The sequence below is a fragment of the Osmia bicornis genome, chromosome 7 (assembly GCF_907164935.1).
Source record: "Osmia bicornis bicornis chromosome 7, iOsmBic2.1, whole genome shotgun sequence".
NCBI classification, from domain to species: Eukaryota; Metazoa; Arthropoda; class Insecta; order Hymenoptera; family Megachilidae; genus Osmia; species Osmia bicornis.
Window position 1 is genome coordinate 112402 of NC_060222.1, and position 12705 is coordinate 125106.

General features: G+C 41.3%; 1 protein-coding gene across 3 annotated transcripts; it reads left to right on the top strand.

Annotated features, from left to right (window-relative positions):
* Window positions 1-11: 11 nt before the first annotated feature.
* Window positions 12-12629, top strand: LOC114878379 (protein N-terminal asparagine amidohydrolase). Of its 3 annotated transcripts, XM_029192130.2 has the most exons (8): window positions 12-611; window positions 4766-4902; window positions 9255-9442; window positions 9508-9573; window positions 9733-9915; window positions 10012-10220; window positions 10311-10472; window positions 10543-12629. In XM_029192130.2, the coding sequence occupies exons 3-8, from the start codon at window positions 9256-9258 to the stop codon at window positions 10666-10668; spliced, it is 933 nt and encodes a 310-aa protein (XP_029047963.1). In that variant the 5' UTR covers window positions 12-611; window positions 4766-4902; window position 9255; the 3' UTR covers window positions 10669-12629. The 3 variants fall into 3 exon arrangements, with proteins under 3 accessions (XP_029047963.1, XP_029047964.1, XP_029047965.1); XM_029192131.2 differs by lacking the exons at window positions 12-611; window positions 4766-4902 and adding an exon at window positions 8813-8911; XM_029192132.2 differs by lacking the exons at window positions 12-611; window positions 4766-4902 and adding an exon at window positions 9040-9171.
* The last annotated feature ends 76 nt before the right edge of the window (window positions 12630-12705 follow it).

The following is a 12705-nucleotide window of genomic DNA, read 5'->3' on the forward strand; positions in this document are numbered from 1 at the left end:
ACAGACGCGAGTGGCAGTGCGAACGATATGGACGTGGTTCGCGAGTGTGGCAAGAGAGAGAGAACGTGCTTGTTACGACTGCGACGTATCCGATCTTGCTGAATTTTTGCACGATTGTCAGTCGAGGCGCTCTACTCTCTCTCTCTCTCTCTCTCTCTCAACTGTGAAAGCGGTGGTTCGCGAGTGACGCGCCTAGCAAGATCGCGTCTTCTCCGACGCTTCTTTTTTCATCGTACAATATACATTCAATTCACAATCAGTCTGCTCGTTTGACGAGTTGGTTAGCGGAGGCACAGTTACCATCGCGTTGCGTCGCATCGCGTCGCATCGCGTCGCATCGTGTGTGTTCGATAACGCGTCGTGCCGTGTGCTGTTCCTGTTCCTGTTGTCTTGTTTTGTTACGCGAACGAGGATCACCACGGTGACTACTGACGTTTCGTCGTTGGTCGTCTACGTCGCGTGTGTGCCACCAGTTGCGTGTTGCGTAACTACGTTTCAACGGCAACCACCTCCTCATCCGGTGTTCAGGATCAGCATCGAGCGCCGCATCCGTCGATCCCCGAGAAAATTCAAACAATTTCTACTTGCACGGTACACGCTCATCAACAGAGGTAAGTTGTTTTTTTAATAAATAATTACGTACTACCTTTCTTTGCTCGTTCGTTCTTATGCATAGATGTTGGATTTTTTACGATGCTCTGATTCTGAATAAAAAAGAAAAAGGAATAATAAGTATGTAATACTTATTAATACTTATTAATAATAGGCGCGAGTGTGCAAATGCTTGCAATCTGTTAGACGATTTACGAATTGTACATATTCGTGCATCATCCGACTGTCATCGTCAGATTTGATTACGTATACTATCAAGTTATGGTTTCATGATTTTATTCGTATCGTAGCGTTGTCGCTACTTATCGTTAGTTGATTTTCATCATAGAACGATTTCCAAGCATAGAGCGGTTTAAAATTTAAATTTACTTGAATTTCGTATGAATAATAAGTATGAAAAACTAGGGATAGTAAAGTGACGTCAAGGAAAAAGCAGTGTATGTATAGACGTCGTATTACAATTTACAAGTTGCACAATTTACGAACGATAACTTGCGTTGGATCCGACCAGGGTGAAGGAAATCACGGCTCTCTTTCGTGTCGTGTCGCGTCGCGTGGCGTGGTGTGACATCGCGTCTCATCTCTCCTCTCCTCTCACGTTCTAATCATAAGTGTAACGAGGTTATTTAAATATGCATAGTGCCTTTCTATCGAAGCAACATTTTTTCTTATCTCATCGTAATTATCTATCATTGTTTTCCGGTTAATCGACGAACAAAATTACTGTCTAATTTTAGATCGGGCATACATATAAGAAAGCATAATTTTAGTCGTTTCATTTTCGAATACACGGCCATTTTCAAAGCTGGCGTTCCGATAAGTTGTCGTAGTATTCTCTGTTGGTTGATTATTATGAAACCGGAAGGAAAGAGGTTGGGAGATAGTAATCGTTTAACCTTGTCACTGACTTTTCAAGCCGTTGATCGAGCGCGCTATAAGAGTAATTTCTCCTTCTCTTTCTTTCGAATGGTTAAACGCAGAATCGAATTGACTCGTCAAATGGGTCAATGGTCGAACTTGATTCGTCAACTATCGCGTATGTACATACATACATACATATATAGGTACATAAATACACGGCTCGTAATACGCGAGAAGAGACTCACCAAATTGGGCGAATTTCAAGAATAATCTGAAAATAATCATCGCAAGATGTCCAGCGACAGATGTAGAAAATGTATTCTAAAGATAATTTCTAATAAATCTTTACTATATTGGCTTTGCCAATTGTTTGCAATCGATTGTTTCAGGGAAAATCGTATGCTGAGGCTTGGTTGCCTTTGTTATTTACACATATTATACTAATCTCTTATATGCATTGAATGAAAATGACCTCGTGAAAATGATTGTAAACGATGTAAAAGATGTGGAGATGAGGAGAACCACTGTTCGCATGAGTTTCATTAATCTGACCGCGCCTGGAGCCTCGCTTGTATCTTGTCTACCTTATGTGCACGGTACGATATCGCGGGTTTTCTTGCACCACGTGTACTTATTTAGGTGTACGTACGTGTATTTAGGATAGTTGCATACACGTGCGCCTGTAGTAAGTAAGTATGTATGTATGTACCTCTTTACTGCTGGCTCGTTCCTTTTCCTTTCTCTTTTCTTTCTTCCCTGCGAGTTTTCTTTTTCTTTACCCATCTTTACCCATCTTTACCCATCTTTACCCATCTTTACCCCTTTCATTTCCTTTCTCTTCCACTGGTTCCACTGGTTCCACTGGTTTCACTGGTTCCACTGGTTCTTATTCGCCGCCCTCCTTTCGTCGAGTATCTTGCTTTCACGATTTCCCTAGATCTATTTATACGCCTTTTCTTTTCATCTGCTCTTTCTGCCGACTACATACTTCTCCTCTTGCAAGCAAACTTTTATCCTTTTCCCCGAACGGCGAATCGCTTTAGTTAGACTTACTTGAACGCTTTACTCGAATTTAAATCGATTCTTTCTCGAAATTGCTCGTAAGAATGTTGCCCGTTTCGAATGGCAATGTAGTATGTACATTTCTAAGCGTATACATATAGGTACCTGAATATAAATAGCTGTGTATCCGTGGATCCCCGTAACTGTACAGTGTACAGTCTCGCGTCGTGGTTGAGAACTTTAATCGAAAGGTAGTTGCGCGAACCGTAATATGGAATGATCAACTCGAAAGACGAGTTGCGAGTTTCCCACGGATTTGCAACCTTAATCTCAGCCTCTTCCGTTTTTTCTCGTAGACGGAGAGAAGAGTAGAAATAAAAATTAATAATAAAAATGTTAACGAGGAAATAGGATAAGATCTAGTAGCAAACGGATTCGTGTCGGTTTCATTATTAATGACTGAGATGGAAAGGGTTTGCTATCGAAGCTGAGGGAACGGGAAAAGGTGGTGGAGGAGAAGGAAGGTCGCGGTGTATGCTTCTCTCGACACTTGGAACTTAACTGACTGAGTTAACTTAAGGCGCTCTTAAGGCTAGTAAAGGGTGTTAACCTTTTGCTCTGCCGCTAGCTCACCTGCGACAGCTACTTTGCCAAGCAACGATTTCATTGGAAAGTTGCAACGAAACCGAATCGCATTGTCGGAGTTACCTAAAGCTGTATAGCATATACCGTGAGGGCGCGTTTAGTGCAGATATTAGCTAGGTAAGGAGATAGGTGGTTGCAACAGCAAGGATGCGCGCGTATATATCTACATATGTATGTATTATAATATACTGGACTCTCCCTCGGGGCTTTCGTAAATCAGAAACTCCGGCTTTGAGTTTAGTCGAAAGCAAGATAGCAGCAGAAATTTAGTTGCGCTAACTGTTTTCGAAATAGTTTCTCCATAGAATCGCATTTGCTTGTGACTTAGAGAATCGGGCCAAAGTCACACCTGGCAAAGGCATCGTTATCTCCTTCGCGAATATCATAATTTAATTACGAAAATTGGCTCTCGTTCTAAAGCGATCGAAGAGTTGAGACAAAAATGAGAAACGCGTGTACCTGCTTTTTTACTTTTCATCAACTTTCGATTTCGATCGCAGTAAAGTATGGAGGAAGAAGCGTTCGCGCGAAAGTGGCGAAACGGCCGGGAGAAAGAAAACGAAAAAGATAAAGATAAAGATAAAGATAAAGATAAAGATAAAGATAAAGATGAAGATGAAGGAAAGGAGAACGAAGGAAGGAGGGAGAAGAGAAACGAAGAGAAGGAAAAGGGACCCGGAAGGACTCGTCTTCCGTTGCATAACCATTCCCATCTCGTTCGAATACATCTTTAAGGGACGCGACTTGAGAGCCACTGTACCGTGTACCGTGTACCGTGTATCGTGTACCGTGTACCGTGTACCGGTTGTTCCACTCATGGAATGCGGACTAGCTCGTCCGTACGTGTATACGTGTACTCTTATCTGTACAGTGTACGTCCACGTCCATGTCCGTATACCTTTCTTGCGTACGAATACGCACCTTTTCAACGACCCTTCACGATTACTCTCGTTATCGTTTCCACTTTTCGCCGATGTTGTTTCTTTTACTCTCCATCTATCCGCGCTGCCCTAAACTTTTCTCTTTACGGCCGAAACTGTGGAAAAATCGCAGAATCGAGTCGCGTCGCGGGCTGCGTCGAATACGTTTATAAACAATCGAAGGAAGTCGTAGAGCATAAATATGTAGCGAGTTGGTCGGTTGCAGGCTCGCTCCGGCCACTGTATGCAAATTTAACCTACCGGTTTTACGTATATTTTACACGAGAGCACACAACCTACTACCTGTATTTGTTTTTACTAAAGCTTTGCATCGTTTAATAAACGAGAAGAAGATTCATCGAACCAAATTGGCAAATATTAAGATTCAATTTTACATCTCGATAATTCGGTTTCGCGCGACGCGATTAACGCGATTAACGCGTTTAATTAGATGAAACGAAACGGTGCGGTGCCCGTTTTATATGTATGTATGTACATACCGTTACCTGCGACTATGAGTCATTCGTATCTTCTTAAAGCGATAGACGAATCGAATCGAATCGAATCGAATCGAAGCGAAAGAAAATTACCCTCTGGAAACATTCAAGCATCTCGAAATACTTTTTCAAAACGACTTTCCTTTCGTCTTCCTTCAACTTTCATCGGTTTTCCTTCCTTTTCGTACTAAACTTGTGCCACGGCGCGGCGCCTTTTTTGTGTTACAGAAAATCATAGATGGAAAATTGAAAAGCAAAAAGAAGAAAGGAGCGATCGAAGCAGGGAGCTGACGGCGAGTATCGTTTGAAAATGGCGGCGGGGACGTGTCGATTGGCTTGAAGAGAAATTCTCAAAGAAACGTAAGGTGAGTCGCTCTCTTTCTAACGCTTATTATTCGCGTTATCGTCTCCCGCTATCGTATCTTCGATTTAATAGCTTTGCTCACCGAGAACAGAAGGAAGATCAACATAGGATAATCGAATCTATTCGAATCTTCTTTTCGTTTCTACCGCTCTCCCAAAGATCGTTCTTCCTCGAGAACTAAATATGTAGGTACATAATACTTTTACATAATGCTTTCCTAGGAAGGATGAAGGATCGTTGCACGTATATGTAGTTGTGATTCTGAAGGAAAAAGCCGAGCGGATAGAGAATCGCTTTGGATCGTAAGTAATTATTCATGCGTCTCTCCGTGCTGCTTTGTGTAGATAAAAAGAAAGGAAAAAAAAAAACGGTCAGATTGATACTAGAGTTGGTACGTTCTTCGCTCGCTTTTCGTTGATAACCTTTTCGTCGATAAATCCTTACTATCTAGAGGATTACACGCGTTCAACGAGAATCGAAGAGCATCGGGAAAGCTTCGTCTCCGCCCTCGCCCTCGCCCTCGCCCTCGCCCTCGCCGGGACAATAAAATCTCTTTAGTCGAGGATCGAACAAAATCGACCGGAAGACCTAGTGTCGCTGTTTTCAATTCGCGATGTACGCGAACGTTTCAACGAGGTAAAGATAATAATGATTCATTTATTTGATATTTTCGGTATGATCGCATCCTATTATGTATTTCGAGTACGAATCTCGGACGTTTAGCAGAAATTGAATTGATTATTCGACAGGAAACTCGATCGAGATTTGGTCAGCCGGCATTTTAGCATAGATAAAAGTTATCTTGGCGAATGACGTCGACCTCTCTCTCCGTTTCTCTATCGAAACGATTCGATTCCGTTTCTCGATTTCTCGATTTCTCGTTTTGCTTCCTCCTTATTCCGTGTAAACAATTCTCCGCTGGTAATAATAATTTATCATTTCGCTCGTGACAAGTGCAATCGAACCGACGGCGTGAAATTTTCCACTGGTCTCGCTCGTGTTTCTCGTCTCCCCTCTGTACGCGCGTAATCGTATTTTGCTAGACCAACGATACTTTCCTTTCCTTTCCTTTCCTTTCCTTTCCTTTCCTTTCCTTTCCTTTCTTTCCCTCTTTTTTTCTTTCTTTTATTCTGATCTTGTTTCGCCAAAATATTCTTTTTCATTTAAGCGTATACCACATGCGCGATGTGGCTTTGCAAATCAAACGGTGATGAAAATCCCCGTCGTTTGGGGTTAGATTGCGCCTAACCCGATAATAATAATCGAACGTATTATTCGAAAGCGAAAGCGAAAGCGAAAACGTAAAATGTGAAGCATAAATCTCGGAAAGCAGAGGTTGATGGCGCCCGCGTAATCTGGAGCTATCGAGCACGGCTCGCGTCCGTATCTTTGCATCTCGGTCTTCGAGGACCGATTATAATTATGATTATGATTATGATTATGATTATGATTATCCAACGAGATACGCCTAAGATCACGATCGCGATAACGGTAATTGGCCATCTAATTAATCGTTATCTCTATCATTCATTCAGTTCTTTGCCGTTTACGCGTTAATTTCTATAGTTTCTTATAATTTCGTACAATTTCGTACAATTTCGTACAATTTCGTACAGGTATAACATTGAAATCGGGTTCATTTTGGTCGGTTTTCGATACGCTGGAATCACCGGCCATTAGGAATACCGACCACAAAGAACAGGCTGATTCGAGGAAAGGCACCCGTTAATGGTTACGGCCCTTTTGCACGCTTCTTAAATAAATAAGTGACTACGCCGCCGCTGTAGCGCGTCTTGGCTAGCCGTGACTGTGTAATTACGCGCGCTCATTTACCATACACTTTGCTCTATGGTTCTACGAGTAATCGGTAGAAAAAGGAAAAAAGAAATAGGAAAGGATAGAGAAAAAGTGGATACGAGGATTGTGGTATGCCATTTATAAATTCCACCCTCGAACAGAGCAATGATGGGGTGGGGTGGCTGGGATGAGAAAGGCTTCGATCGATACAAGTTTGCAGAATCAGACGAAGCGTCGAATTAATTGTAATACATCACCGACTCGTCGAGATTCGATCTAGTTTTTCTAACAATCTAAGAAAAAGAATAAAAAAGCGAGGAATAAATACCCTGAGAAATATGTCGCGCAAAGAAATTCTTGGAGGATGGTAACGGGCAAGCGAATCGACGAACACGATGTTCCACGTTCCGGGCAGCGTGCACACAAACTCTCTTAGAGAGACCAATAATTAAGGTAATGGCTACTTTTCAAGTGGATTTCCGTGTGGCTCGATCCGCACAGATCCGCACAGCCAACCAACTAGCCTCCACCGCGGCGCCGCACCGATTATGGTCACGAACAACCACCATGTTTCTCTCTGTTATAGCCTCGACCGACCCTCTTTCCTTATTTCTTATTTTTATTTTTATTTTTATTTTTATTTTTATTTTTATTTTTATTTAACCTCTTCCTTCTCCTTTTTCCTCGATAATTGTATATAGCTAAATCTCGATATCTCGATATCTCGAGATCACTTGGTTATTATATTGGTACAAAGTTGCGCGAGTTTGCGCTTTTTCGGTCTGCAATTGTTAAGGAATTTCAATTCCTTTCCAAAGGAAGGAAGAACGAGAAGGTAGGAAAGGAGAAGAAAGAGTTGAAGAATGTCGAAAACGACGCCGCCCCGCGCCGCGACCAACAATCTGGTACAATGGATTTTCAAGAGTGTAATTTTCATTGATAACAATGGTGTTGTATCGTGGCAAGCGTACCGTATAATCTTGCCGTCGGCATACTCCTAATTTTCCACGCGTCATGGGAATTGTTGGCAAACTCGTCGAACCCTTGCTCCGTTATTCGCTCGAGCTGTTTCCTTTAACGAGAGATCGACGGGATCGAGAACAGTTTTATTCCTTTCAAGTCTCGGTAGATAGAGTCGATCGCGTTTCTTCTCCATCTTGTTGTATACATATATGTATGTGGTTCGTGTCGAAACGCATCTTGTCGAAAGAAAAAAAGATTTTCCTCCTCGATAAGAACAAGTTGGTGGGGTGTACGGCATAGTAAACATATGTACGTACGGATGGGTCGATCGAGATAAAGGTCATTAAAGTTTAAAATATGTAGTTTACGCAACCGAGCACGAAGCAGACTATCGAAACGACTTCCCTATTCCCCGATGTTTATCGTCTAATCGTTACATATTTCTTCTCCCTTTTTTCCTCGACGTATTCTCGCTTTGATTTTTCTACAACCGCATTTTGAATTTCAAAACTTTGCGCTCGACCAAAGGTCGAAACATTGAACGCGACGCAAACTGTCCAAGAGACAGCAAAAATGATAATTTAAAATTAAAACAAGAATTTAGTATCGGCAACACGCTCGTCGTGTATGTACGTTATATATTTTGATTACGCAGAACCGATTCGAAAAGTATATCTCTTGTGAACGATAACGAACAGTTTAATAAACAAATTAGATTTTTACAAAAAAAGAAAAAAAACGTGATTTTAAATCGCCTGTCTCGAAAGAATGATCGAAATGAAACAAACAAGTTATTTTCTACATACTTTGTGTTGCTACCAATAACAACGACGACGACGATCACCGCGAGAATAACTTATCTACATATAGGCCACGACGCGACGCGGCGCGACGCGTCGTTTCAATATCTGATCGTTGCGCGTTGCGTTGTTAAGAACCGTTCCGATTGGCCCCTACTGGAATGTAACCCATCCCACTACTGGAGCGCGGATTCTTCCAATCGACCAATCGGCATTTTAACCGATAATAGAGGCCATAATTAGCGTGATTCGTTAATGAGTCGAGCGCTCGTGACGACGATTGAATGAAACTCCGTTCCGTTGTAGCGACGACCGATAGATACGCGTACTCGCATGTATCTCGGGTGAAGCTCGATCTAATTTCTTTTCTCGATTTGTTGGTAATCTCGTTAAACAAACGTAGGGTTAAACGCAGAATGTCGTCGAAGGCGAACGACCTTAACCTTTAGAGTAAGTTAGCACCAAGAGAGGAGAACGACTTGGCTTTTATTGTTAACGCGATTAACGCTAGCGGCAGAGTCCGAGAGTTTCAACAATACCCTCCGTCGTCGTCGTCGTCGTCGTCGTCGTCGTCGATCTTCGATCTTTCGATCTCCCGTTCCTGTAACTGGCTTTGCCGTATAACGTCTTGCAGATGGTGCATTCAGATAAGCAGAGGAATGCTTTATCGCGAGGGTTTCGTTTTGAACGTTCATTTTCCAACGATCCAAGTCCATATTATCTTAACCGAAAAAACTTTTTTACTTGTTTCGATCTTTGTGATTATAATAGTCCTTGTGTTTTCTTGGTACAGGATGGTGTTGGTGGTGAACGGAGTCCTGCAGGAGGACATTCCAACGGACAGTAGGTCCTTGTACGCAGCCCATCCGGTGTATCGCGAAACTGCAGCGCAATTACACTCGATGCCAGCAAAATTGGTGGGTCCTATGGGTCTGCTGTACGTCCAGCAACGAGAAATGGCCGCAACCTTGCCACACGATAGTAAGTATACGCTTTTTTTATTTTAAATTTACCAAATATTTTCCTTTTTGTTTCTCTACTTTCAGAAAACGTGAGCATTATCGGTTCGGACGATATGACTACCTGCATAATCGTTGTTGTGAGGCATTCCGGTAAGCCGTAATTCTCGTTACTGGTTAGGTTAGATGGTAATTAAATGTGCTTACTTGACGACGACGACGACGACGACGACGACGACGACGACGAACGTTTTCAAATAATATCGTATATGTATACATAATAATATATACATGAGGCGTGCTGATGCGTAGGTTCGGGTGCCGCGGCGTTGGCGCACCTGGATGGAGCTGGCACGGAAGATGCAGCCGCGGCGATGGTTCAGAGGGTAACCGAGCTCGCGTTAGGATTTCCAGAGGGTCGCCTCGAGTTGCAACTCGTCGGTGGTTATTCCGATCCAAGGAATTATTCCGAAGAGCTCTTTTGCAACATTCTTTGTAAGCTTTCCTCTTTTTTTTCCCTACTCTATCAGAAAAGAAAAGAAAAAGGTAACGTATAAGGTAAACGACGATTTTCATGATATTTCATTTTAGCCGCATTTCACAAACAGCCGGTTGAGATTGATTTGACTCTTTGTTGCGTGGGCGAGTTGAACACCACCGTCAGAGGAGGTATTCATTGGCCGGTAATATACGGCATCGGTTTGAACGTCAAGACGGGCGAGATCTTTCCTGCAACCTTCCCCGACAAAGGTCCCGAGCAGGCGCTAAGATGCGCCAGACAGTTGACCGGTGGTCAACAGGTGTGTAACTCGAATACAATAATAATAAAGAAAATCATGCGACCAGCATGCGTGGACGTAATTGAGATATTGGTATCGTTGCGCACACAGGTTCTGGACGTTTACGATTGCACGCTTGGCTTGCTTAGAATCGGACCATTCAACTACGATCCTCTGAGGGGGGTTGATCTCTGGCTAGCTCAATCCGATCAATTTATTCTACAACATCTTTCGACTTCACCAGAAGTCGAACTTCCGCATTTTGTATCACAGGTACTTGTTTAGATATTGCATTGAAATCGCAACACCGTTGGTTTCTTTTCACCGAAATAATTTGCTTTAGGTACGAGCGACGCTGAAATATATACAGGACAATCAATTTCCGGCCGTCACCGTCTTCCGTGATAACAGACCTCATTATTATCGTCGGGACGAAACCACCGGTGTTTGGCAACCCATCAGATATTAATAATGGCTATTGTTACTACACGTACGTGGACTCGTGGTAAAGAAAACACGAAGAAAGGCAGTTTACGAAAATTTCCCTGGTGATATCAAATCCAAAAATAAACTTACCAATCGACGAACGAACCACCGTAATAAAGTGGACGTATCGTAATCGGCACGTGTCTTGCCATTTATCTTATCGAACGCTCTTGGTTGAACGCTTTTTTTCCAAATTTATTATTTTTCAAGCAAGGATACAATATCGTTCGAAACGATACTACGCGCGACTGCGATTTCTTACAAATATTCTATTCCAATCAGTTGTTGCGTCGTTGTCGTTGTCGTTGTCGCCATCGCCATCGTCGTTGTCGTTGTTCTATAATATTTTAGTCCAATAAACTTTCCAGTTTCTGTCTTTGCTATTCGACGATAAGAAAAGCAACAAACTGGTATTGATTATGCGCGAATAAAGTAATTGTTGAAACGCGACCAACACTCGATAATCGAACGCGATCGTTGTTACACTACCGATAACGTGTCATTTCGTACGATTATTGTTAGGAGCGGTAATGTAATCAGTGGTATATAGTCTGCGGTAGTTGATTTTCGTTCTCTAACTTTTCCACTCGTTTCTCTTGCAAGCCATTTTTCTCTATAGACGAGTTAGCTGACTACAAAACTGTTTTTACCCTTATTTTGGTAAATATTTGAGTAATTTTAATCGAACAACGAGTTCATACTGCGAACGAATAGTTTTATTTTAATTATTAATTAATAATGTTTTCGATTACTTTCAAATTGTTTGAAAATTCTCTTGATTTACCAAAATGACGAGTAACCTCGATGCAACTCGTTTAAATATACATGTAGGTAGGTACGCGTGTATAAATTATCATTGATCATCGATGCGTTATTATCGAGATCGAGAAATTGTTACAATGAGAATAGTCATTTATAAAACTGCGATATCGCGTGTCTCTCTTTTTCTTCTTCTTCCTCTTCTTCTTCTTCTTCTTCTTCTTCTTCTTCTTCTTCTTCTTCTTCTTCTTTTTACTTTTTACTTTTTTTTCGTATTTCCTTTCCTTTTTAGGTGGAGTAGAGGAATTCGCGCAACGAACATTCCATACTTGCCATAAAAGCTAGCGAAATTAATAACTTCTTTTCTACGTCGCATGGGAGCTCCGCGAGAAAATAAGAGATCAATTAAAAAAAAAAAAAGTTCGGATCGATTACTGATACGTATCAGTTTTTTTTCTAGCTGCTGTTAGCTTTGAAGAACACGAAATCCGCGTTAACGAAAGCGTATAAAGAAGAAATAGAATTATGCTATTTTCTCGCCCCTAGAGTTTCTGAAAAGAAAAGGAAATATACATCTGAAAGGATGTAAAAAAAGAAGAGAAATGGTGCATGTTAACACGAGGGAAAGAATGATTCGTCATTTTCCATTGTTCTGATAGTGATATATAAAAAACTAATTAAAGTTAATATTAATTATAAAAACATTTTATAGAAATCAAAGAGATATATTTTTACTATGTTATGCGTAGACAACGATCAACATTTATAATGATTGCGACGATAACAATGATGGTAGGGGAACAGTAATGATAACGCTAATGTTGTTAATGTTGATTACGATCATGATGATGATGATGATGGTAAACTGGGAAAGCTTTTACAACTTGAAGAGGAGAACTTTGTAATGACTGATCGCCGCTCACTTTTCTTTTCTTACTCTTTCTTTTTCCTCTTTCTTTTTTTAAATATCTTTTCCGACGGTGTATCGCTTTTCTGCCTACAACATCAGTTACATCAACGTTATGTATTCCTATTCCTTTTTTTCCATTTCTTCTCTCTTCCTGCTTCTCGTCACGCTTTTTCGTTTGATCTCTTTCGTTTTCTTTTTACTTGTTACGTAAAACGATCTTCCCGTAACATTATGTGGTGATATATTTATGGAATAAATAATAGATTTAAACATTTTGACAACTGTTTTTCTCGTTATTTTATCATGATAGCGTATAATTAATAGCGTGAAACTTGTACAAACTCTTTTGAG

Coding starts and splice junctions, on each gene's coding strand:
- LOC114878379 (XM_029192130.2), top strand. CDS start 9,256: ATGGTGTTGGTGGTGAACGGAGTCCTGCAGGAGGACATTCCAACGGAC. Junction 9,916..10,011: donor GCTCTTTTGCAACATTCTTT/GTAAGCTTTCCT, acceptor ATTTCATTTTAG/CCGCATTTCACAAACAGCCG. Junction 10,221..10,310: donor AGTTGACCGGTGGTCAACAG/GTGTGTAACTCG, acceptor TTGCGCACACAG/GTTCTGGACGTTTACGATTG.